Source organism: Pogona vitticeps, chromosome 6 (assembly GCF_051106095.1).
Source record: "Pogona vitticeps strain Pit_001003342236 chromosome 6, PviZW2.1, whole genome shotgun sequence".
Lineage (NCBI taxonomy): Eukaryota > Metazoa > Chordata > Lepidosauria > Squamata > Agamidae > Pogona > Pogona vitticeps.
In genome coordinates, this window is record NC_135788.1 from 120997936 (window position 1) to 121021074 (window position 23139).

Sequence of the window (23139 nt, forward strand, 5' to 3'; positions counted from 1 at the left end):
CACTGACCCATAAGCATCTTGGGACCCGGAGTAGGGGGTGATGCCCCCTCCTGCTTGGCCCACAACGCGCCCTTGGATTGCCCTCCGGACAAAGATAAGAGGAAAGTTAAATCATAGCACCAGCTCATTCCAGTCTAACTTTTCCCAACCTTTGACCCTCTCGATCTGTCAGACTGCAACTCCCATAATCCTTGGCTGTGAGATCAGGGAAGTGGTATTCTGGCACACATAGAGTGGGCCTGTCCCTCTTTTTCCTCTCACCCCCTTCATATGTATAACTTCGGGATGAGGATAGTTTTAGTTGATAGAGAAGGATTGTTGGTGGCTGAGGAAAGTGGTGCGGGTGGTTTTGAGGGCCGTGAGATGAAAGGACGTGGTCCAGATCCATCCTCTCCAGCCATATGTGCAGCCACTCACTCGATCATACATAAAAACCTGAATCGGGGATACACAGGGACAGAAAATTCCGAACGACGGCGTCCAAAATATCTGAGCTGCTGGGCCTGAAAATAAAAACAGCCAAATGTCTCTTAAAAACATAGCAGGAACTAAAAAAATAACCTTTTGTTTCTTTGGCATCGAAACACAGAGGGGGCAGTTTTTTTGGGGGGGGGGGGATATTCTGAATGGAAGAGACCATAGTGACTGGCTGAAAATTAAATGAACTTAACAATTACTAACATGATGATCTGAACGATATCTCCCCTGGCCTTACTCTGAGCACAGTGTAACGTTCTAGCTCAGCGCTTCCCGACTGTGGGTTCCCAATGTTCTTGGACTACAACTCCCATAAATCCTGGAGAGCGTAGCTAGGGGTGAAGGCTTCTGGGAGTTTTAGTCCAGGAACATCTGGAAACCCAGCGTTGGGAACTTCTGTGCTGGACCCCCTGGAAGTCAAGACCGAATAGATTTCGAAGCAAAGTAGGAAGAACGAAGAGGCTTCTTGGATACAGGACAAACGTTCTGTGCCTGCGGAGAAATTCTGGAAGAACTGGGCATGTTTAGACTTGAGAAAAGAAGACGGAAGGGAGACAGGACATCATTTTTCAAATCCTTGGATGGAAGACCTACGGAGGAGGGGCAGCATCTGTTCTCCATCCTCCCAGAGTGCAGGACGCGTCATCAATAGTTTAAACGACAGGAAGCCAGATTTTGGCTGAATATCAGGAAAAACTTCCCAGCTGTTAGAGCAGTACGACGACGGGACCCGTGACCTCAGGGGGGAGGTGGTGATCGCTTCAACGCTGGAGGCCTTCAAGAGAAAATTGGACCACCCAATGTTCTGATCTGCTTTGATCCTCACTGACCAGATAGGCGGGGTATAAATTAAATAAATAATAATAAATTAAAAAATAATAATAATAATTCCTGCCTTGAGCAGGGGGGTTGGACTGGATGGCCTCAAGAGGCCCCCTTCCCGTTCCACGATTCTATGATTCTACATAGCACTTCGGTGCAGGCAATTTCTGATGATCTAGCAAATGGCTGAGATCACGCTATCTAAGTATCCTGCTTCTGGTCAAGAACAGTCTAAGTCTCTTAACATTTTAACTTGTTTTTATTTTTACCTGTATTTCATCTACACCCATCATTTTGAACTGTGCAGTGCTCTGGCACAAATAAATAAGTAAACAAACAAATAAACAAAGTTTTCGAGGGCACAAATCACCCCACTAAGTTCCCAGCAGAATCCCAAGGCTGCGATTTCCAGGTTTTGCCTACGTGCTGCCAGAAACGGAGCGGTCGTTACCCAAAACCTCCTGTTGCTTTTTTCAGCTTTTGGCACCTGGCCTTTTTGTATTTTTTTTAATCATGGTTCTAGATTATTTTGTTTTCCTTGCCGGGGAAACAGGGTGGAGCCCGACGCTGTGACTAATTAGCGCCTGTTGTCTAATTATAACCAGAAGCATGGCGTGTTTGCTGAGGAGGTGGAGGTGGAGGCACCTTTTCTGCAGTTTTCCCATCGCCAGGTTTCGATGCAGTGCGCACCGACAACCTAGGTGCCTGAACCATCACCTAGCCACTGTGGCGAGGATGGCCGGGGATTTCTGGAAGGTTCCGAGAGACTCCAGGCCCTCCCCTGTTGCTCTGATCCTCCCATTTCTCCCTCCACCCCATTCTGATGAAAAGAAAACTCCCCGTTTATCCCCTAAGAGTAGGCCCGTATTTATTTGGAAAACTTTCTACTTTCCTGGGGCATAATAAAAGTCGACCCATCCCAGTCAAACAGACCGAGTTGACTCAAAACTGCCGGAATGTACACATGCAATAGACGTAGGTGTCATTGCATGGAGTGTATATTGCTCTGTGCAATGCAATTAGCGTGGTGTTTGCCTCCTGAAGGCGATGGGGCAGGTAGCATTCCTGTTGAAAGCGTGATCTTTTATTGCTTTACTAAAGTTTTTACTTGGAAGCTAAACCTGCTAAGACGTTTGGGTCCATTCTGTCTTGTTTGACTGGGACTGATCAACTTCTTTATATATTTACATGTTTACTTATTTGTTTGTTGACTTGTGTGTGTGTGTGTGTGTGTGTGTGTGTGTGCGTGCGTACGTACGTACGTACGTACATACGTACGTACGTACGTACGTACGTATGTATGTATGTATGTATGTATGTATGTATGTATGTATGTATGTATGTAAAAAACAATCTTGTATACAGCCCGATCAATGCCAAGCACCACCCTGGGTGGTTTACATCAGTCAATGAAGACAGAATATGACGGACAACAACGTCAAAGAGAAACAAATCCTTGGGATATCAGGCAAAATCCCAAGAAACAAAACGTGTCAAAAATGTGGTGTCTCCTTAAAGGCTAAGGACTGTTTTTTAATGTGAGCTTTCGTGGACACGTCCCCTTCGTCAGACATGGGGGGTGGCATGATATACTGGATTAAATGCCAATTTCACAAGTGACACACACTACATCTTCATCGGTGGGAAGAGCCTCATTACATTTCACAGGCGGTGATTTTATGGCCTGTATTTGGTGCTGGGTTCTACTATAAGAATCTCTGCGGGAGAACACGTGGAAATCGGGGGGAAATTCATAAGGCAAAATAGACCAAGCAATAACAAGATGTTGGCGAAACCTAAGAACCCAATTTATTTAACCGAGGATGCCCCTGAAGGCTTCTTGAAACCTTTTTTTTAAAAGCATCTTCTTCAAGGCAGGGAGACAGGAGGCCTGGCTTAGCTCCGCGACCGAGGACTGGTTTTGTGGGGGGGGGGGGTCTCTTGGGCCCCTCTTGGAGGGGAAACCCACAGGAGAGTGACCTGGGAGGATCGGGCAGCCCACGGGCCACGTTCTTCGGCGGGAAAGGCAGGTCACCGAGCCTTGAATGGTGACCGGCTTGTCTGGCAGGATCTTCTGGAACGACGGATGCCAGCCACAAGGGTTTGAAAAAGAATGATCTCAAACTAGTTTATCTCTGAAAGAAATCCAGGTGTGTCGGAATAAGGGATTGCCTTTAATCTGGGTTCTCCGCCTGATGTCAAAAGAAGATGCCCAAAGAATGTGGAGGAACGTGTGACTGGATTCCGGGTGGTGGTGGTGGTGGTGGTGGCGGCGCTGAATTCGGAGGCGGTTGTTTTCAACTCCTGCATTCACTCCAAAGCCTCTGGGAGAGGCCCAGGTGCTCTTTTCCTCTTCTTGCCGTGGCCTCTGATGCCCTTCTCAGGAACCGCCTGGACTTGGCTGGCTGGAACGGTCTTATGCCAAGCAGAAGGAAAGCAAGGGGGTGCGATGTGTGGGGTAGGAGAACCCCATTTTTTAAAAAATGTTCCCCATCTTTAACTATATCATTATTGTTGCTTTTTATTTTATTATATTTTTCTTATTCAATTTTTATTGTTAGCCGCCCATAGTAGACATGTGTCTAGATGGGGGTGGGGTATAAAATAAATAAATCAATCAATCAATCAATCAATCAATCAATCAATCAATCAATCAATCAATCCTGCCTGGATTCCTTCTACTCTTCTGATTTCCTTTTCCTATGAATGAAGGCCCCTTCCATCACACTTTTCCTGGGTCCAGCTCAAAAGGGGGGGCTCTCCCTCTCCCCTCCTCCTGATCCTCACAGCAGCCCTGCCAGGTAGGCCAGGCCCAGCTGCCTCAAGCTCTGATCTGGGGAGCCTACCTTGCTCCATCCATCCTTCTTCAGCCCCCCACCCTCTGAGCTCCCCCCTTCCCTTCCCTTCCCCCGCCCCCCCACCTGGAGGGCTTCCCAAATCCGCCAGCCCCCCTTTCCTTCTTCAGCCCCGCACCCCGGGGACTGGGTGGACTACAAATCCCATCCCTCCGGGGTCTGAGATGAACTTGCAGCTCAGCCCTTCTGGGGTTGGGGTGTGGGTGGGTGGGAGAAACAACCCAAGACCCGGGGGGAGAAGCCTGCGGCGAAAGCCGCCGCGCCCCGGTGCGGTACTCTGCACGCGCTCAGAGACCCGCCCTGACTCCTGCGGGGAGGCTGCTGGTGGAACGGGAGTCCGATCCTGGGAGGCGGGCGGGGGGGGGGTGCGCGCCAAAGCCCAGAATCCCCAGCCCGGGGCGGCTGCGGATTCTGGGCTTTGGAGTCCCCCCACCTGCCAGGAACGGCGGCGCGGCGGGCGCTCCGGCTCGGCCCCGGGGAGCCCCCTCGGAGGCTCGGCTGTCCGGCCGGCCAGCCTCCGCTCCTTCCTCCTCCTCCTCCTCCTCCCGGTCCTGCCCGCCCGCCTGCCCGCCTCCCCGGCCGGTCCCTCCCCTATAAAGGGCGGCCGGTCCGGGCGGCGCTTCCTTCCGCGGCTCCGCTGCTTCCTGGCCGGCGCTGCGCTCCAGGTAGGTCGCCTCGCCCGCTGGATCCCTCCAAGCAGGGCATCCCTTCCTCTTGCCCGCGGAGGGGTGGGTGGATGGGTTGGTGGGTCAGGCTGGCCAGCCTAGTGGGAAGAGCAGCCACCCCTCGCCCGGCTTGTCCACCGCGAGGCAGGAGAGGCTTCTTTTCAGGGGACCCCCAAAAACCCACCACCTCCACCCGCACCCCCAGGTCTCCCTCCCCGCAACACAAGCCGGGCTTGTCCCGGCTCCGGACCGTCCCCACGGGCTTTACGGTTTCGTTTTCCGCCGCTTTGGGGTGCTTAATATTTAACTGGTTGACCCTAAGCCCTTTTTTACCCCGCCTGCCTCCTCCCGAGAAAAGGACCCCAGGCGGCTTCCCCACCTCGTTGCAAGACCGTCTTGGGAAGCTGAAAAGGAGGAGGTCGGTTTGCATCGTCGGAAGGCAGGATTTAAAGCTCCCAACCGGGAGGCTGGCATCCTTACAGGACACTCTCCAAGCCCCCAGAGTCTGTAATGCAACGATATGTTGAAGTGCAGATCATATGGGATAATGTATAGCATGATCTATTCCCTGTTGTCCCAAGTTATTTCCCTTTACCCTTCACATTAAAAAAAGAAAGAAAGAAAGAAATGTCAAAACAGATCAGTAATAGCAGAAGACGGGGTCTTATATTAATTTTTTTGCTCCAAGAATGCATTAGGGCTTATTTTCAGGGGATTATTTATTTATTTATTTATTTATTTATTTATTTATTTATTTATTTATTTATTTGATTTTTACCCCGCCCATCTTCTAGACCATGTCTGCTCGGGCCAGCTTACATAGATTTTACAGTAATGTCATTTTCTGGTTGTTGCACAAGGGTGGAAGGTAGGTTTTCACTTAACTGGGGCTTATTTTGGGGGCAGGGCTTATATTCCAAGCTTCCTGAAAAATCCTACTAACTAGGGCTTATGTTCAGGTGAAGTCTTATTTTCAGGGAAACGGTACTCAATGGCTAAGTACAGGAGAACCAAATCACATTAAATGACATCCTGAAGCATGTTTTCCAGAAAAACGTGTAAGAATTAAATGTAGGTACCACAGCTGGGGGGGGGGGGAGACACTATCAAAGTTAAAAGAAGTGTGCAAATCCTAGAAAGGAGCAAAGAGATGCTTCTCAGAGACCCAGGCAGAGCAGAAAGGCAGAAACATCCACTGAAAATCTGTGTGGGCCACCATTGAGAAGATAACTCACTCCTTTTCTCTCTCTCTCTCTCTCTCTGTCTTTTAATTCAGATTGCTTCTCAATTACTGGCACCCAAATAATTTCAAAGATCTGAAGTCCAAAAACGAGAAGTTTTTCCGAACTCTAACACATAATAGAGGGCGGGAGCCATGCTTTGTTTTTTCCTCCACTTTATGCTAATGCATTTGCTTAAGAAAGTTCACCCAGAATTCCCCATTGAATGTTACTGATTACTGATTATTTATTTGCTAGTTTCTCTCTCTTATTATGCTCTTCCTGCCGTTCAGTGTGATGTAACCGAATACTGTATGCAACTGCATGGCAGCCGGGCGTCTTCAGCAGCCTTAAAAGCTGACAAATTTAATCAGCATAAACGATTCTGGGCCAGAGCCCACTTCTGTAGATGCCGCGTAGGGTAATTTATTTAATTATAAGCTGTTAGTTCAGAGGAAAAACTGAATCTGCCCTGCTTTGGGCACCTCATGAGAAGGCAGGATTCTCTGGAAAAGACAGTAATGATGAGAAAGGTGGAAAGCAGCAGGATAAGAGGAAAGACCCAATACGAGATGGACCCAATTCCTAAAAGAAGCCATGACTTTTGAGTTTGCAAGAGCTGAGCAGGGCTGTTGAGGACGTGACATTTTGGGGATTGTTCATTCATGGGGTCGCCCTAAGCAGGAGGAGACGGGATGGCTCCGGAGGGTCTCCGACCTGGATTTTCCAAGACCCAGGCCAAAACTTCACTACATCCCATGCTTGCTGTTGAAATTCTCTTTTTTTCTAGACTCATTTTCTTTCTAACAGAAGACTAGTGTACCATTCGCATGTGATCATTCAAACCTAAATCTCTCCCCTCCTATGTCTCTCCTCCCCCCCCACCCCATTTTCCAGACAGAGGGCTTTACAATTATTGGTTTAATTCAATTTGTTTTCAAACTTATCATTGAATAGAAAGGTGCCTCTCTTCATATGATTTGGCAATCTTTAAGAAAACAAGAAATATGTCCTTTATTTCGTCGAAGCATCTTTATTAGAATGATACTTCATTGTTGTAGAAGGAGTAGCCATGTTAGTCTGTGCTGGCATGATGTTAAACAATGTGATGATGGCGTCTTTGATAGGATGACAGCGTATTTTAACACCCACTGACTTTCTTGACAACCAACCAGAATCTCTGTATTTTTATATCTATACTTTGATGCTATGTATAAATATTTGACATGTTTTATCTCCTTCTCTTATGTCTGATAAAGTGGACTACTGCATGAAAGCTCACATAAAAAATATAAAAGTATTTAAGGTGCCCCCCACCGTTTTGTCTTTTTCTACTTTTCATTTTTATTTTGTTTTCACCTATAGTTAGAGATGCAAAACCATTTTTGTCCCTGTTTTTTTCCGGGGGTGGGGTGGGTGGGTGGAAATAGGGACATTTCACATCCTTAGAGAGAACTTAAAGACGCAAAGTCTCAGACGTCTTTCATTAAAGTCTTCACACTTTGAATACTATGTTGCAGACACGATATTTATCATTGTAAAAGAACATAATCTACACTCCATTTTTTTTCCAGTTTTTCCAGTGGGGAAAAATGGCTTTGTAAAAAAAAAAAAACACCAAAAACCCTCTTTTCTTCCCTAATTTTTCCGTGTTTTTTTTTCCCCAGGCCTTCCCACCTCTACTGAGAATTAAAATGACAGCGAGCAACGTCTTGGAGGAGGTATTCCAGCCTTCCTCCAGGGGTTGAAGAGAAGACTTCCTGCAGTATTCACGTGTCGTGTCGTTCTGAAGTGCTCTTTGGTGTTGTTGTTGTTTTTTAACCTGCAAAGGTATTTTGTCCATCCCTGTTTTCTCCGCCTCAAAACGGAACTGGTGTCCCTGTCCTCCCAAGGATGCCGGACACCTGTGAAGCTTTGGGACGAGCCGGCGGCCTGGTGACCTTGAACGTTGGGGGCAAACTCTACAGTACCACTCTGGAGACCCTCACCCGCTTCCCGGACTCCATGTTGGGCGCCATGTTCCGGGGGCCTCAGCCGGCCCTCACCGACAGCTGCGGCAACTATTTCATCGACCGGGACGGCAAAACCTTCCGCCACATCCTGAACTTCCTCCGTTTCGGCCGGCTGGACCTCCCCGAGGGCTACGCCGAGCTCTCCCTCCTGCGGGCCGAAGCGGACTTCTACCAGATCCGCCCTCTTCTAGAGGCCCTGCGGCGTCTGGAGGCAGAGCGGTGGCGCCAGCGCAGGAACGCCGTCCTTCACGCCGACGTGGATCTGCGCAAGCGCCTGTTGCACTTCAACGTCCGCCGGGGCCCACAGAACTACGAGCTGAGTACCTGCTCCCTCCAGATTTTCACGGCCAACGTCTTCTGCACCGACGGCTACTTCCTGGCCTTGCTTCGCAAACGCTTGGGCTGCGTGGAGGGCTCCGGCGGTGGCCTGGCCGAAGGGCATTCTGGGAAAAGTTTGGGCCAACCTCTGAGAGGGACAAAGCTCTTGAGCTACCACAGCCAGCCCGGCGGCTCGGATGGGACGGCAGCGAGAGGACCTCGGAACGGCTCCGGTCGGAATTCAAGCCCCACCGATGATAGAGAGTTTCACGAATGGAAGAGGCAGTTGGATGGTCCTGCGTTCGCCAACGGCGAGCTGAGGATTTCCCCAGGTGATTATTCCACAGACGAAGATTCGGAAACGGATGATGAGACCTTGGACGATTCCTCAGAAAGATCCTCCTTGGGAAGCACCACCTGCCATCATCTTTGTCTGGAGTGGGCTCCCCGTCCGCCAGAGCTTCCTGCGACAGAATACGTCAAGCAGAACCTGCGCCCGCTGGTTGCGGGCGGAAAGGAGATCAGAACAGCCAACGAGTTCCTGGAAGAGGTGTTGAAGGCGGCGTTGGCTCAGGGCTTCCGCGTGGATTCCGTTTTCCCCGACCCGGCGGATATCCTCAACGCCCGGTCGCTGCGGTTTGTCCGCCATTGAACGCTTCCACCGAATCCCAGCTGTGGAGTCGCATCCTGTAAGAGCCAACGCCGTTGTGGAGGAAAAGGGAGATGGTAAGAAAGAGGGGACGGGGTCCCAAAAAGAAGAGTTACTTTTGTAAGTTCTGCTGTCCCTCGTCAGGGTTGGCAGGGGAAAGCCCTCGAAGAAGGTGGTTCACGTTCTCAACTGTGCGTTGGTGAAGTACTCAGGGTTGCTAACATTAATTTGCAATTCCCATAATTAAAGATAATACCTCTGATGACACCCGTCTTCTGAAACTGGGAAAATATTTCAGAGTTGATGAGTGGCACCACTGTCCAGTTTTCACGGCTATTGGGGAAATATTCATTCATTCATTCATTCGTTCATTCATTCATTCAATTTCTATACCGCCCATCTGACCAATGGTCACTCTGGCGGTGTACAGCTGTGACAACACCGTATTTCCAAAAGAGTTTACTTACTTCAATTCTTAGAACTGCAGCGCTGGAAGGGACCCATCTGGATCATCAAGTCTAAATCCTGTCTAGGAAGCCCAGTGGTGGTGGTGGGATTAGAACTCCCAGCCCTCTGGCTCCGCAGCCGGAGACCTCAACCCCTGAACGATCCAGCAGTTCTTGCTCTCTTAAAAGCCTTGGAGGTGACAAAGCAAGAGGGAAATTAACTGTCTGGAAGTGGAGATCCTTAGACACCCCCCTTTGCAACTTTGCTGACTGCAGATTCTGGAGCCAGAGTCTGCAAAAATAACTTTTTCCACCGCTGTGGCGGTCAGGAGAAATATCTGAGGCCTGGAGAGATAGCACAGCTTAGAAATCCCTTTCTTTTTTTTACAGATTGGCTCTTCCAGAATCCCTGTAGCCAGCTGAGCATGGGGATTTGGGGCTTTGTAGTACCCCCCACCCAAAAGGATATTTCCCAGGACTTTACCTATGGCTCTCTTTACTTCATTACCTACGGAATGGAGAAGCTGAAAGTCCTGGTGCCTTTTTGGTGGGTCGTTCCCAACTAAGTAGGGTTCAGTTTTCACCAGGAAATGGCCAGATAAAAATATATATCCTATCCAAAAATATATACTATCTTTTTACATATATATTTGCAAGGCTTGGAAAAGTTGCTCTGGAAGATTCCAAGAAAAGGAACGGAGACTTTGTAGGGGGATGGTGGGATGATGACGATGGCAATGTATGTTGGTATTTTGAATGGACACAGTCAAGGGCACACAAGCCGTTCCTCCTGGTCTGTTTATGATGTTTGCTTTTGGGTGGGGAAGGGGGCGGCGGCGAGTGGTACGGTCCTTGCGGAGAGAGGAGGCCAGATGGCCGGCGGCTGTCCTCCTGCACTGACAGACAAGCCATTGTCGCCTGCTAGACAGCTTTCCCTTTGTTCCAGGGTTCGGGGACAACGAGCGTTCGTCCTCTTTAATGTTGTTCCTTTCTTTCTCTTCTGCCGAAATCCAGGTTCGACCCGTGAGCCTTCAGCCTCCCGACCGATCCGGCCCCTGCCTCGAGGGACGGGGTCTCCCTTCTGCCTCCCCGACCGACTCACCATTTTCTGAGAGCTGCTGAAATGACCAGGAGCACCCAAGCAGGATTTGGAGGGCTGGGGGTGAAAAGTCATTGCCTGCCGTTTCCCAGGGGACTTTTCCGTAGAAGCCTGAACCGGTAACCCTTCGGAAGCCCGTCCGTCCGACCTCCATGGGTCTCCTCTAAAAGACGCTGTATTTATTCGCGGACTTTTATCAGTGTCAAAGTACACTTTATTTATTTGTGATATTTATAGCTCCCCTTCAAGATTGTTTACACGGCTCTCTTCCTCTCTCCTTCCGCCTCCCAACAACGTGGCGAGGTAGATCAGCCTCGGAGAGTTAAGAGTCACCCAGGGTCATTGAATGAAGCAAAGGGATGATTTGAACCCATGGCTCCTGAGCCTTCGCCTAGCGCCTCCACCGGCGCGCTGCCTTCCCTCTGGTGCAGAGGCTGTTGAGCTGCATCTTCAAAACCGGCTTCGCCATCATTTTCCACTTGGGAGATTCCGGTTGCTTGTGTTTCTCAGGGATTTTTAAACAGTATTTTTTAGATTGTTCCCCGGACTGCCCTTTCTAGACTTTCTTGAAGGGGGGGATGCCACGCCAATTAAACAGGTTTCAAACCAGTTTAATTTTGCAACCTTCCCCAGGCTGTTTAAAATGTGCATTTCCTTAGACCTGTTTCGGCTTTACCTCCTCCTCCCCCCTTCTTTGGTCTGCCTTGCTTCCGGGTTCATTTCCTACTGGGTTTCTGCCCTGCAGATATTAAAAGAGAGCATGGCGGAGTTTGGAGTTTTAATTTTTCGGGGGTGGTGGTGGTGGTTTGATCCTTCCCGGAATTCCCTAGCCAGCAAAAATCTTATTAAAAGGGACGTGAACACCTTCTGCCTCTCTCCACACAATAAGGCCTTCAAAGGTCTGTTTATCCCCAAGTCACTTCTACATCCAGCGTTTCCCTTTATAGAAAGGGGCAGTGTTCAGAAGACGATTAAACTGAGGATGGCGCAAGGTTCTGCTGGCTAAGAGCGCCTGAAATGAGTCTGTTAAGCCCTTTGGTGCCTCAGCACTTTCTGTGTCTCCTTCCCCCCCCCCCAAATAGCAAACCAGCACAGCTGGAGGTGAAGCTAAATAGGGGAGGCCTGAACCAGGGGCTTTCCAGCTGTTCTTTATCTTGTCTCTGACTCAGCACAGCGTGGTTTTAATAAATACCAGTTTCCTGCTCCTTGTTTTGGAAGTAAACGCCACTCTGCTTAGTGCAAGTGGTTTGCAGGTAAAAGGTCTGTAGCGTTGCAGCTTCCAGGGGCTCTCATGTAAACCTAGGGAGGAGAAGGCACAGCTCAGCCAGTGTTTTTTGGGCTACGTCTCCCATCAACCCCAGCCAGTGTAGACGATGGTAGGGAGGGCCAAGAATTGCAGCTCAGCAACAAGGGAAGAACGCAACGTTGCCACCACCAGCACTCAGATTCCACCTCCAGGAAGCTTCCCCATTCATCCGAGAAATTAATTCTCATTGAGTCGCTTGGCATAATTCAGGTTGCCCACCAAGCATCTCTGGTGCCTTTGTCAGAAATGCAGAAGTGTTTTTGGAAAAGAAAAATAACCACACAGATGGCGCTCCATACAGATTTTTGGTGGATCCTGCCTCTTTACTTCCCTCTCTTTATGAGAACCCACTTTTTGCCCGCTGTCTGTTTCTTGTGTTAACTAGTGAGCGACCCACCTCTTCTCATCAGGAAAATCACCGCAGGGACTTCTCCGTTTGCTCAGGGGGCCGGTGGGGAGGCCTCTGCCTGCAGAAAGCAGAGTGCGTTGAGCCTGGAGGCGAGGAGGCCGAGAGGGTATCCTGGTTGACATCTTTAAATATTTGACAGTCAGTCATGGAGAGGAGAGAGCAAATTTGTTTTCTGTTGCGCCAGACAGAAAATGGGAAAGCGTGGGTTCAAGGGAGCCAGCAAAAGGGGCTTCGCCCTACCTGGGATGGGAAGAGGGAGGGTCCGTCTGCAATTTTCCCTTCCCTTCTATTGCAAGATGGGGTGAAGTCGGAGCTGCTTTGGGAGAACCAGGCCTCTGGAGGGCAACAGCAGAGATGTTTAGGGGGTGCCAGCATGTGGAGTTTGCCACCAAATGGAAAGGCTGCTGCTCGTGAGGAATGTCAAGCGGTATCAGGGCAGTACGTTCCTCCCTTGGGAGCACAAGCTTCCAGCCCCAGTTCAAAACCAGGCTGGTTTTGGGCTGTAAATCTCTTTCGGTAGGTTCCTCCTCTCCCTGCTACCCAATGTCCTGCTTGTTGTAGATGTTGCATAGTGCGATCGGGTTCGGGTTTGACCACCAGCGGTTCCCTAGTCGTTCTCCCAATGACCCCTTCTTTGGATAAATGGACATGCTCCATTTTATAGGCGTGGGTGTCTTCAACTGACAGGGACGGGGTTGCACTGCGGGTTAAACTGCAGAAGCCTCTGTGCTGCAAGGTCAGAAGACCAGTCGTTGTAAGATTGAATCCAGGCCATGGAGGGAGCTCCTGTCGCTTGTCCCAGCTCCTGCCAACCTAGCCGTTTGAAAGCATGTAAAGATGCGAGTAGATAAATAGGGACCACCTCGGTGGGAAGGAAACGGTGTTCTGTGTCTAGTTGCACTGGCCACATGACCACAGAAATGGTCTTCGGGCAAACGCTGGCTCTACGGCCTGGAGATGAGGATGAGCACCGCTCCTTAGAGTCGGACATGACTGGACTCAATGTCAAAGGGGAACCTTTACTTTTCATACTCCATTTTCTAGTCTCAGGTGTCTTCAATTGAACCATTACTCCTGCCCTTTATCTCTTCCCTCTCATGTTCTCCCCGGTAAGCTGGCTTGGGAAAAGATGTATTCCTCTGCCTCTTCTCAGTTTTCTCTAAGGGGGCTTCATCTCCAACCGCTGGAGAGACTGGGGATCTTCCATCTCCTGCAGTCCTTATCCTATCGGGATCCCCTCCTTCTCTTGACGCTCCCTCTTCTCCTCCTCCTCGAGGTTTGATCCTTCCCTCCTTTATCTCCTAGTTTGCCGCTCACCACCTTCTGCCATGACGATGGGCTGCTCCTTCTCCCACCTAGTTGCCCTTAAATGAGCAGCCAAATGCCTTCCTTCCTTTTGAATTTTTTAATACAAGCCTGTTATAACACTTCTGGCTCTAAGAAGAATAACCCATGCATAGACCTGTCCTATATGGAGATGTTGCTGTTTCTTCGAGAACAATGGGGGGGGGGGAACAGCACACAGTTGGGGAAAACGTACAACTCAGCTCTCCTTATAATAAGCCTTCTCCGGTACTTCCATTAATGGATGCTCAGAGGAGAGACGTGTCGTATTCACTGGTGCTCTGGGTCTGTTTGGTGGACGAGGGAGTTTCTGGAAGGCGAATGAGAACGCCCTTTGCAAGGGCCACAGAAACCAACCGATGAGAGGCATACTGTCTAAGAACCAAGGGAGAAATGGACTTTCTAAATTTCTCACCAGAAAAAAAGCATTGATGAAGACCGCAGCAGCTGGAAGCTAAGTGAGTCACCTGGATGGTGTAATCTAAGGAGCTCAAAAAAAGTCATAAAACTATAATGTCTGCAGAAAAAGCGATACATGGTAATAGGGTCCAGAACAGGAAAAAAAAAAACACCACCACCCTTAAAATAATTCTCACAGCTCTTTTTTCCCTGGCCCATTGCTTTTTCCATGAGAACAAAGTTCTGATCATCTCCAGGTAGCAAAAGCCGATGATACACACGGGGAAAAAAGAAACCTTATGATGTAGCTGCCTCTGTAAGGAAATTGACTTGACATGCACAGAAAGCTTGAAAAAATTCCTTTTTTGAAACTGCAACTCCCAGAATGCCCCAGCTGAACCCCCCCCCAAGGGTTGGCGGATTCAAGGAAAAGCCGTCTTCTCCCCCCCCCTTTTTAAAGGAAGCTTCCCAATCTCTCTACTTCTTCTCTGTTTTTCGGCACAAGATGGTCGTGGACCGGCCTTCGAAGTTCTCATTTTATCCCCTGCGGCTTGTTTTTTAAACTCTTGCTCTCATTGCCTGCTTTTGCTTTTGTAAAGCTCAGGGTTCCCTCTCCTATTAGACGGCTTATAGGTTTGCCGGACATTTCTGTTTTTTTTTTTTTTGCTTTTTTATATATAAATTTGAGCTGTTCTTCAATTATGGATTCAACTTGTCTTTTGTGGCTGTTTCCTCTGTGCAACGCCCGGCTCTTTTATTTATCACAATAAAAACACACATGTAAAAGGATTGTCGCTATGGTTTCTGTTGGTGCGCGCCATGTGGGTGGCAGAAATAAAGGCAGGGCAGAAAAAAGAGAAGATAAAAGCTGGTCCGTAGGCGCGGCCGTTGTCTAGCTGGCTTTCAGGAGCAGGATAAATGTCTAATGAATAGTTCGCTTAGCAAGATTCCCGGTTGGAAGGGGAGACAGGTAGCGAGTCTGCCTCTAGCAATGGCTGGGCTTTCCCACATCTGCAGGAGGTTGAAATCAATGACGTTTGAGATGTTTTCTTTGTGTCATATTCCGATTCTAGAGAAGCTCCTGGGGTCAAACGGGGTAGGTGGTCCTCCCTTTGCTCTTACCCCCCAGGGCCTGCCTGGGGATCATCCCACAGACACCTCGGGCTGGCCCCTGCCGGAACAGAAAGCCGACTTAGATCACCTTCCCGCGTGATCCCTCTGCTTGGTCACACACTCCGTTCTGGGGGATCTACTCGCAGTGGAGCAAACTGGACGGCAGAGGGAGAAATCCACCCGCTCTGCCTTCCTCTCCATCTCTCAGGTCAAGGTGCAAAGGCGCCTTCTGTGACTTTAGAATCATTGACAGCTTTGTGTCCGGCTGGAAAGCCTGCTCAGCCCTCGGTGTGCACACAGAACTCCTCCTACACACACCTCTCCTACACCGAAATGTGAGTTGGTGGCCACAGGAAACCAAGCCACCCGCTTCTCCACTTTCCCTAAAGTTTTGATGAGTAGACAAGACAATCCGTCATTTTATTTCCTTATTTATTTCAGGATGGTTAACAGTAATGTATTTTTTGCACCACGTGTTTTGACATATTTATTTTTATTTCAACACATTTTTATCCTACCCTTTAAACACCCCGACCACCCCAAATGACCTGAGCATCTTACAATCATCAGAAAAATGAAACCCGACCGGTTCTCCCTGCTCAGCAGGCTTATGGCCTGAACAGACACAACACAAGAGGAAGGAGAGGTGGGAAGGAGGAGGAGGAGAGGAGCCAATCTTGGCTACCCAACGGCTAGGAAATGCCATCCCGCAGGTCATAAACTCATCAGGTCGCCGAGCTGAGCAGCAACACGAGGGAGAGGGTGCAGCTTCCGTCTCTCATCCCTTCTCCTGGCCTTAGCCACAGAGTCCGAAAAAGCTTTATGCAAACAGGGATGCCAGGATGAGTCCAGCGAGCGTGGCCACTGACTGGTTTGTGAAACATAGCTCTGCATGTGAAGGTTGGATCTATAACGTTCAAGGTATGAATAATGACCCTGATAATAACAGCTCTGCCTGTTTGGAGACACACCCTTCGGGGTTATTCACGGGTCTTACGGCGAAGGTTTGGCCTCAGCCCTGGACAATGCACCGTCTTCAGATTTTAGCGTGACTAAGCACACAGGCAACCCTCTGAAACCTTAAGTGCCTCTCTTTCTTTTTCTTTTTTCTTTCCTCTCTCTCTCTCCCTCCCTGGTGCAGCAGCCCAGAAACGCCTGACCTGTTTTATCACAATCATGGGCTTCCACTCTTGCTGACTCTTCCTTTTCGCTCCCCCCCCCCCCTTTGCAGGCTGCAGGCTGACCTCCTCTGGAGCACTTCCCCATTCTTCGGATGCTTACTCAGGGTGGAAATCAAAAGGCATGAAAAGCGTCTGTCTGAAGAGGTGGTTCTTGGCTGACCCTGTCCAACCATCTCGTCCTCTGTCATCCCCTTCTCCTCTTGCCTTCACACTTTCCCAACATCAGGGTCTCTTCTCATCAGATGGCCAAAGTATTGGAGCCTCAGCTTCAGGATTTGTCCTTCCAGTGAGCACTCAGGGTTGATTTCCTTTAGAACTGATAGGTTTGTTCTCCTTGCAGTCCAGGGGACTCTCAAGAGCCTCCTCCAGCACCACAATTCAAAGGCATCCATTCTTTGCCAGTCAGCCTCCTTTATGGTCTATCTCTCACTTCCATACATCTCTACTGGAAAAAACATAGCTTTGACGATGAGGACTTTCTCAGAGTTGGGAAGCGTTTGTTTTTTTTGGGGGGGGACATGACGGGCTGGGGGATTCTAGGAGTAGTCATCTGGAAAAAAAGGTAAACATTTCTCAGCTTGGACCTTCGCTGACCTGGAATTTGCTGGAGACATAAATTTGCAACAAAGATTTTTTTAAAAATAATATATCTCAGCTCTTACATATCCATTTTGAAAAGAAGTTTTATAAATAGCTCACTCCAGTCTCTTGCTTGCTGCAGCTGTGAGGCGGTCGGCAGCGTCATTTTCTAACCCCCGGGCCTCTGAGGTCTGACTACGACGACTATCATCCACAGCCAACGTGGCCCACCCTCTAGGGATTATGCAGGGCACAGACCAGGATCATTTAAGGGATCTGAGATAGGATTCCTTCTAGTTTTCTCTTCGTTATTTCAAGGGGTGTCTTCAACAGTAAAAAAAAAAAATTCAGGTCAACACACAGGCAACAAAAGAAGATAAGTAGCGTAACAACGCATCAGGTAGAAGCTGGAAAACTGGTGTCATGGGCTGGTTTTGTAGATGGTTTAAGGGTCATATCCCCCAAAAAAGTCACCCTTCTGGAGAGAATCCTGCAGGCGAGGTCCCACGGCCCCAATGTTACACAACATCTTTATGAACATCTTGGATGAGGATTGTGAAGAAGCTGCTCATCATGTTCACTCAAGACACCGCACTGGGAAGGGAGAACAAGAGAACTTCAAGAGCATGAATCAGGATTCAAGATCACCTAAGCCGATGGGAGAACCTGCCTGAAATCAACAAGTTTCAACAAAGGAAAAGTTCTGTGTCAAGGCAGGAATAATCAGAGGCAACAAGATTATTGTTGAAGGCTCAGGGGTGGTCTGTGCCTAACGGATCGAGGGGTCTTTAGCAGCCCACAAGATGAACAGGAACCCACCACGTGATGCAGCAGCAAACGAAGCAAATGTGATTCCCAGTTGTTTCAACAGAAGCCAAATGTCCAGCTCAAGGGAAGTAATATTACACCACTCTATTCTGCTTGGGTCAGATCTCCCTAGACTCTTGTGTCCAGTTCTGGACATCAACCAGAGTGGAAGAAGGATAGTGACAAGCTGGAACATGTTCAGAGGAAGGGGGACCAGAATGATAAAAGGCCTGGAAACCAAAACCCTAAGATTTCAGGAGCTGACCCTGTTTAGGCTGGATACGAGAAGACTGAGCGACCACACCATATCCATCTTCCGAGATCTGAAGGGGTGCCCCATGGAAGACGGAGTGAGCTTGTCTTCCGTAGCTTCAGGGGGAAAGATTCAAAGCAAAGGATTCGCTTTGCAGAAGGGAAGTTCTTGATAAGAGACCTTTGGGTAGTGTGGGAGGCATAAATTAAATAAATAAAATAAATAAACTTTAGGATGAATGTCCTTACAGGAAGACCTCTTTCACCGTGGCAGGGACGACTAATTCCAGAAGATGTTGGACTTTCCTTCTTTAGAGAAAGAGGCCAGGTGGCCACAGGGAGGGTCCACCTTAAGGGTTGCCAAAGCAAGCACTTAGAATGTGGATTCCAAGGTCAAAAACAAAGAGCGTTCTAGAACGTTCAACGTTCAACGCCCACGTCTTCTCCTGACCTCCCTATCCAACGGCAGACAATGGGCTCCCTGGCATCTCTCCCTTGCGGTCTTCTCTCTGTCCTCATTTCCCTCCCTCTTGCTCCTGCTGCCGTCTTGGTCCTCTTCTTGGCCAGCGGGGGCCCAGGGGCAGACGGGTGCATCCCCTGCGGAGGCCACTTCAAGAACCTCAAGATACGCTACGCCCACCTCTGCGCTCAGTACCGGAAACGCTACGGCCGGGCAAACTGCACAAAGTACCCGTGGGGGAGAGAATCCGTCCAGGAGCTAGCCTTAGGTAAAGGTCCTGGGACATCTGGGGGGGGGGCAGGAAGTGGAGGGTTATTTATAAGAAAGGAGCAACAGCAATGACAAATGATGATGATGATGATGTAAGAGATACAAGTTTTAACCAAAACCTGAAATATCAGATCTTTAACTGATACTTTGGGGTGTTTTTTTATTAAAACTTGTTACAAGTATATAATACCAGTCAATGTTTTTTTATGATTTTGTCTGTTGGTTTCATATATTTGAATATTTTGATGATGATGATGATGATGATGATGATGATGATGATGATGATGATGATGATGATGATGATGATGATGATGATGGGGAATGCGACTCCCAGATTGGGGATCTGAAGCCCCTGAAGAATCCTACTCATAAATCATTGTTAATAACAATGTTATTTCAACTCCTGCCCCTGCTAATGGCCATGATGATGAATGTCAACGGTTTGGTTGACAGCCAACGTGGTCTAGCTAGTAGTGGATGGAGCCACCAGTTAGGACACCATCCACTGTACTACACTGAGACCTGGGTTCAAATCCTCGTTCAGCCATGGGAACTCTCCGGGGTGGGGTAGCAATGGCAACCACTCCACGAACATCCCACCTGCCTCAAAAACGGTTGCCATCGGTCCAACGTGACTTGACAGCACACTCACGAATGCTTTTGTATCCATTGTGATCTAAACCAAGGATGGCTAGTGGGTTCTCCAGCTGCTGTCAGACTACATTGCTGATCATCCCCCAGCCACTGCCTAGGCTTGCTAGGGTATTTTTCTGCTCTACAGCTGCTGATAGATAGATACTGTAAACAGACAGACAGACAGACAGACAGAGAGAGAGAGAGATCGATCGATCGATCGATCGATCGATCCTGTCTGGGGAAGCCACCTCACTCTGGCTAATGGTAGGGCCGGTAAAGATCACACCAGCAAACAGGAAGAGACGTTGCTGGCCAGAGATCTTCATAACATCAAACAGGACCAAGGAAACTAATAATCGAAGTGGCACAAAAAGGTTTGTGAAATCTTCCCTTAAATCTCTTTTATCAACAGATCAGCTTTCTCTGGATCTCCTAATGGAAAAAACTCACCGTGTCTTTCGAGTAATCGGTAAGCCGCCCTGCATCTCTATAGAATGGGTTAGATGGTGGAGATGATGATGATGATGATGATGATGATGATGATGATGATGATGATGATGATGATGGTGTGTGTGCGTGTGAGAGAGAGAGTGTTGTTATGTGCCATCAATTTGCTTCCGACGTACAGCGAGCCTATGAACGTGCGCTCCCCAAAAGGTCCCGTCCTCCACACAGCGCTTGCAACCTCAAAAGTCGTGGCTTCCTTGAGGGAGCCCGTCCATTACGGGTTTGGTCTTCCTCCTTTCCTGCTGTCTTCCAACTTTTCCAAATCTTGCCTTCTCCTGATGGGCTCAACGTATGACCGCCTGACATCGAAAGCGGGACTTTCCCTGTGTTTCAGAAATCAACCAAAGCCTTGCCGACTTTCCAAAGTACTGGGACTGGTTACACGAGGTTAAGATGCCAGAGCGAAGCAGAGAAGGTAGGATAAACCTCGCAAGTGTATTAGAGGTTTTGTCTAGGCCAGTGCCAAAACTTATCTGCGGGGGGCATAGCTCAGCATTAAAACTCGCACAGCATTTTAAAAAAGAGAACTCCTCTGAGCAGGTGCAAAGTGTGTTTCCTTCACACATCTATAGTCTCATGCATCAAGGTGTGGGAAAACATAGACCCCTGGGAGTGTTACCTAATAGAAAATAGAGGGAGCCATCTGACTGATGATGGGGAGGGGGAGGTATAGCAGAAGAGTGCTCCCCCCAGATTTAAGGGCCTACTTTGTTTCCTAAACCTTTCTGTCCTGTATTCAAATCCTGCACTTGCAGTGATCAGTACAGGGAAAACTCCCAGTTCCTAACTGAAACTTAAAAAAATTTTTTTTGATTGTGTCTAAAAACAAAGGTGGGCGACACCTTTACTAAAGCACTAAAAGGTCAGAAGCAGGCCAGCTTTTGAGTCTTGCAGGAGTCTTCATCAGGCGGCTGGGCATGGCAGAGCCCGGTTGATGGGTGGGGTGGGGTGGGTGGGCTGAAGTGCCTCTCTGGGCTTCTTAGGATAACCTGCTTGCTTTTTCCCTTCCAGTGCTGTGCCCGCCGGCTTGCCGTAAGTCCTGGGGAAAGGGCCGGGGACCCCGAAATGAGAATTTGATCCACCCCATCTTCTAAAGGTGGACTTCCTTTTTATTTCCCCCTCCATGATTCTCTGCAGGAAAAAAAATGCCATTTTCCCAGACTCTGGCATCTACCAGATTCCATTTCAAACAAAGTCCAAATGCCACACACACACACACCCCCGCTGCCATGCCGACACACCTGTCCATTTCCGTGGTCTCAGGTGTGTGGAAGGAAAGCTTTGCTCTCACAAGAAGAGCCAAATTCTGGGCCAGACAATAATGCTCTGGTTGGGATCACTTAGACCTTCCAAAGGGGGGGGGGATGGTCAATTCCAGACTGAATCGACCTGCTTGGGGCTGGTTTGTGTAAGATCCAGATGGAAGCGAAGGGGAACGAAGGCAAACTTTGCTTTGTATTCAGAGCGCAAAGAGCTTTGGAAGAAGAAATCATTTTTCAGCCAGGTAGCTTTTTTTAAAAGCACATTTTTCCAATCCCCTCCCTGGCGCTCCTTGTCTGAAACAGGGAAACTTTCTTCCCTTCCTCCCCTCTCGGCTCTCCGAATGTCTCACGTACAGAACGTGCAAAAGCGAGCCAACCAACAGGACAGTCAGTTTTTGTTTGCCAGCCCATCATCCGCTTTGCCCATTTCCAAATGGATTTGGATCAGGGGTAGAAACATATTGTGAGATGAAATTAAAAAGCTCTTTGGACCCAGGAAAGATGGCAATCCCCCTTCCCAGGAAAAGCTGGAGATGTATCTGTTGATGAAACAGTCCCCCAAATTAAGAATATTTCCTTGCAGTCTTAAGAAAGAAGGAATCCTTAGGCGGGCGCGTGTCCTTTGTGGGGTTGTCTATCCTGCTCCACGAGGGGTATTTTCCACAGTCAGAAAAGGGGAAAATGTCCCGGGGGGAGGGCCTTGTACAAAATCTCACCGCCACCTCTAGCCAAAATGGGGCAATGCGGTTTCATATGACTTGCTAGACGGCTGGAACATATTTTGTGAAGGGGAGAAAACGCAACAGGAGAGAGTCGGAGTCGTACGAGATGGTTCCTCCGGCTGAACAATGGCGGGATGGAGTGAGGTGCGGGAGGTGCGGGATAAAAACTTCTTGAACTACCGCTCCCTCTATTTCAACCCTGTTTCTGGGAATTGTAGTCCAAAAAAAGGAACGTTTGGAAAGCGCCAACGCTTCTGAACTCACGTTCTTTACAAACATCTCTGGGTCTGCCATGGGAGGAGACGGGATAGAGATAGCTAGACATGTTGTTTCCAGAATCCCCCCCGTGGGGATTCTGGGAGTTGTAGTCCAAAATACAAGAGGAAATCATTCCCCCCCCCTCCCTTCAGAAGGCTTTCCAGAGCCTCACTCCGAGCCCTGTCTCTTCCTTTCCAGAGGGATTCATCACCGCCTTCAACTGCTCCACCTGCCGGAAGGTGGACGTGGCTTGTTGGGACCTGCGCACCTGCTACCCAGGTGAAGAGGAGCCCTGGCACCCTGGCGCACCGGCCCTCGCGTCACCCTCCTTGCCCCTTGGTCCAGAAACCCAGGCCGTTCCCAGTTTTCTCCCTCCTCCCCTCCCTCTCTCCCTCCTCCGCGGATCCCTGGCTGGCAATTCCAGTTCCCTTCCCATCCTCCTGGGCTTGCCCTTGGCCTGGTTCCTTCTCGGTGCCTCCTCCAGGGTCTGGCTGTTCCCCTTTCCCTCCCTCCCCTGGCCTTCCCCCGGGACTCAGCTGTTCCCCTTTCCCTCCCAGGGCTCCTTGCTCAAGGACTTGCTGGCTCTCCGGCTGCCCTCCTTCCCCGCTGTTCCCCTTTCCCTCCCGCCCTTCCTCTGGAGACCTGTCCCCCCCCTTCCTTCTCCCCCTTGAAGCCGGAGCTATTCCAGTCCCCGGATCTGGCTCATCCGGGCAGCTTCTCTCCTCCACGGCACCCCCACCCCACCCCACCCCATCCCTCCTCTCCCAGAGCTTCTGCACCCTTCCAGCGCTCTGCCTTCCCTCCCTTCTGGGGCTGCTGGTCCAGGGGCTCACCTGGACGTCTCCCCACCCATCCTTCTTCTTCCCCACAGATCGCAAAGGGCTGCAATCTACCTTCCGGCTTCTGGGCTCCATGGCCGGCTCCTGCCTTTTTCTGGGACTCGTGTCCTGTGCCCTGGAGTAAGTGGTGCTTCAGGAAGGGGGGGCGATGCTGAAAGAGAGAGGGGCAGGTGGGGTGGGGTGGGTTGTGCTGCAGGAGGGAGGTGTGGGGAGCGAGGGAGGGCCCCTTCTC

The 23139-nt window shown here is 49.5% G+C and overlaps 2 protein-coding genes across 3 annotated transcripts in view; both read left to right on the forward strand.

Annotated features, from left to right (window-relative positions):
* The first annotated feature begins 4586 nt into the window (after positions 1-4586).
* KCTD11 (potassium channel tetramerization domain containing 11) lies at positions 4587-14807 on the forward strand. Its single transcript, XM_072977217.2, has 3 exons — positions 4587-4819; positions 7707-9095; positions 10479-14807. The coding sequence occupies exon 2, from the start codon at positions 7933-7935 to the stop codon at positions 9019-9021; it is 1089 nt and encodes a 362-aa protein (XP_072833318.2). The 5' UTR covers positions 4587-4819; positions 7707-7932; the 3' UTR covers positions 9022-9095; positions 10479-14807.
* Positions 14808-20160: 5353 nt separating this feature from the next.
* TNK1 (tyrosine kinase non receptor 1) overlaps positions 20161-23139 on the forward strand; it is a 36168-nt gene continuing 33189 nt past the window's right edge. Inside the window, exons 1-3 of one of the 2 annotated variants that reach the window (XM_078378486.1) lie at positions 20161-20241; positions 20838-20922; positions 22267-23027. The gene's annotated coding sequence lies outside the window, so the exon portion shown is untranslated. Of the gene's footprint in view, positions 20242-20837; positions 20923-20951; positions 23028-23139 lie in introns of those variants that run through there. The other variant, XM_078378487.1, reaches the window with a different exon arrangement.

What these genes read in the sequence shown, in the direction of transcription:
- KCTD11 (XM_072977217.2), top strand. Translation starts at nt 7,933, where the DNA reads ATGCCGGACACCTGTGAAGCTTTGGGACGAGCCGGCGGCCTGGTGACC.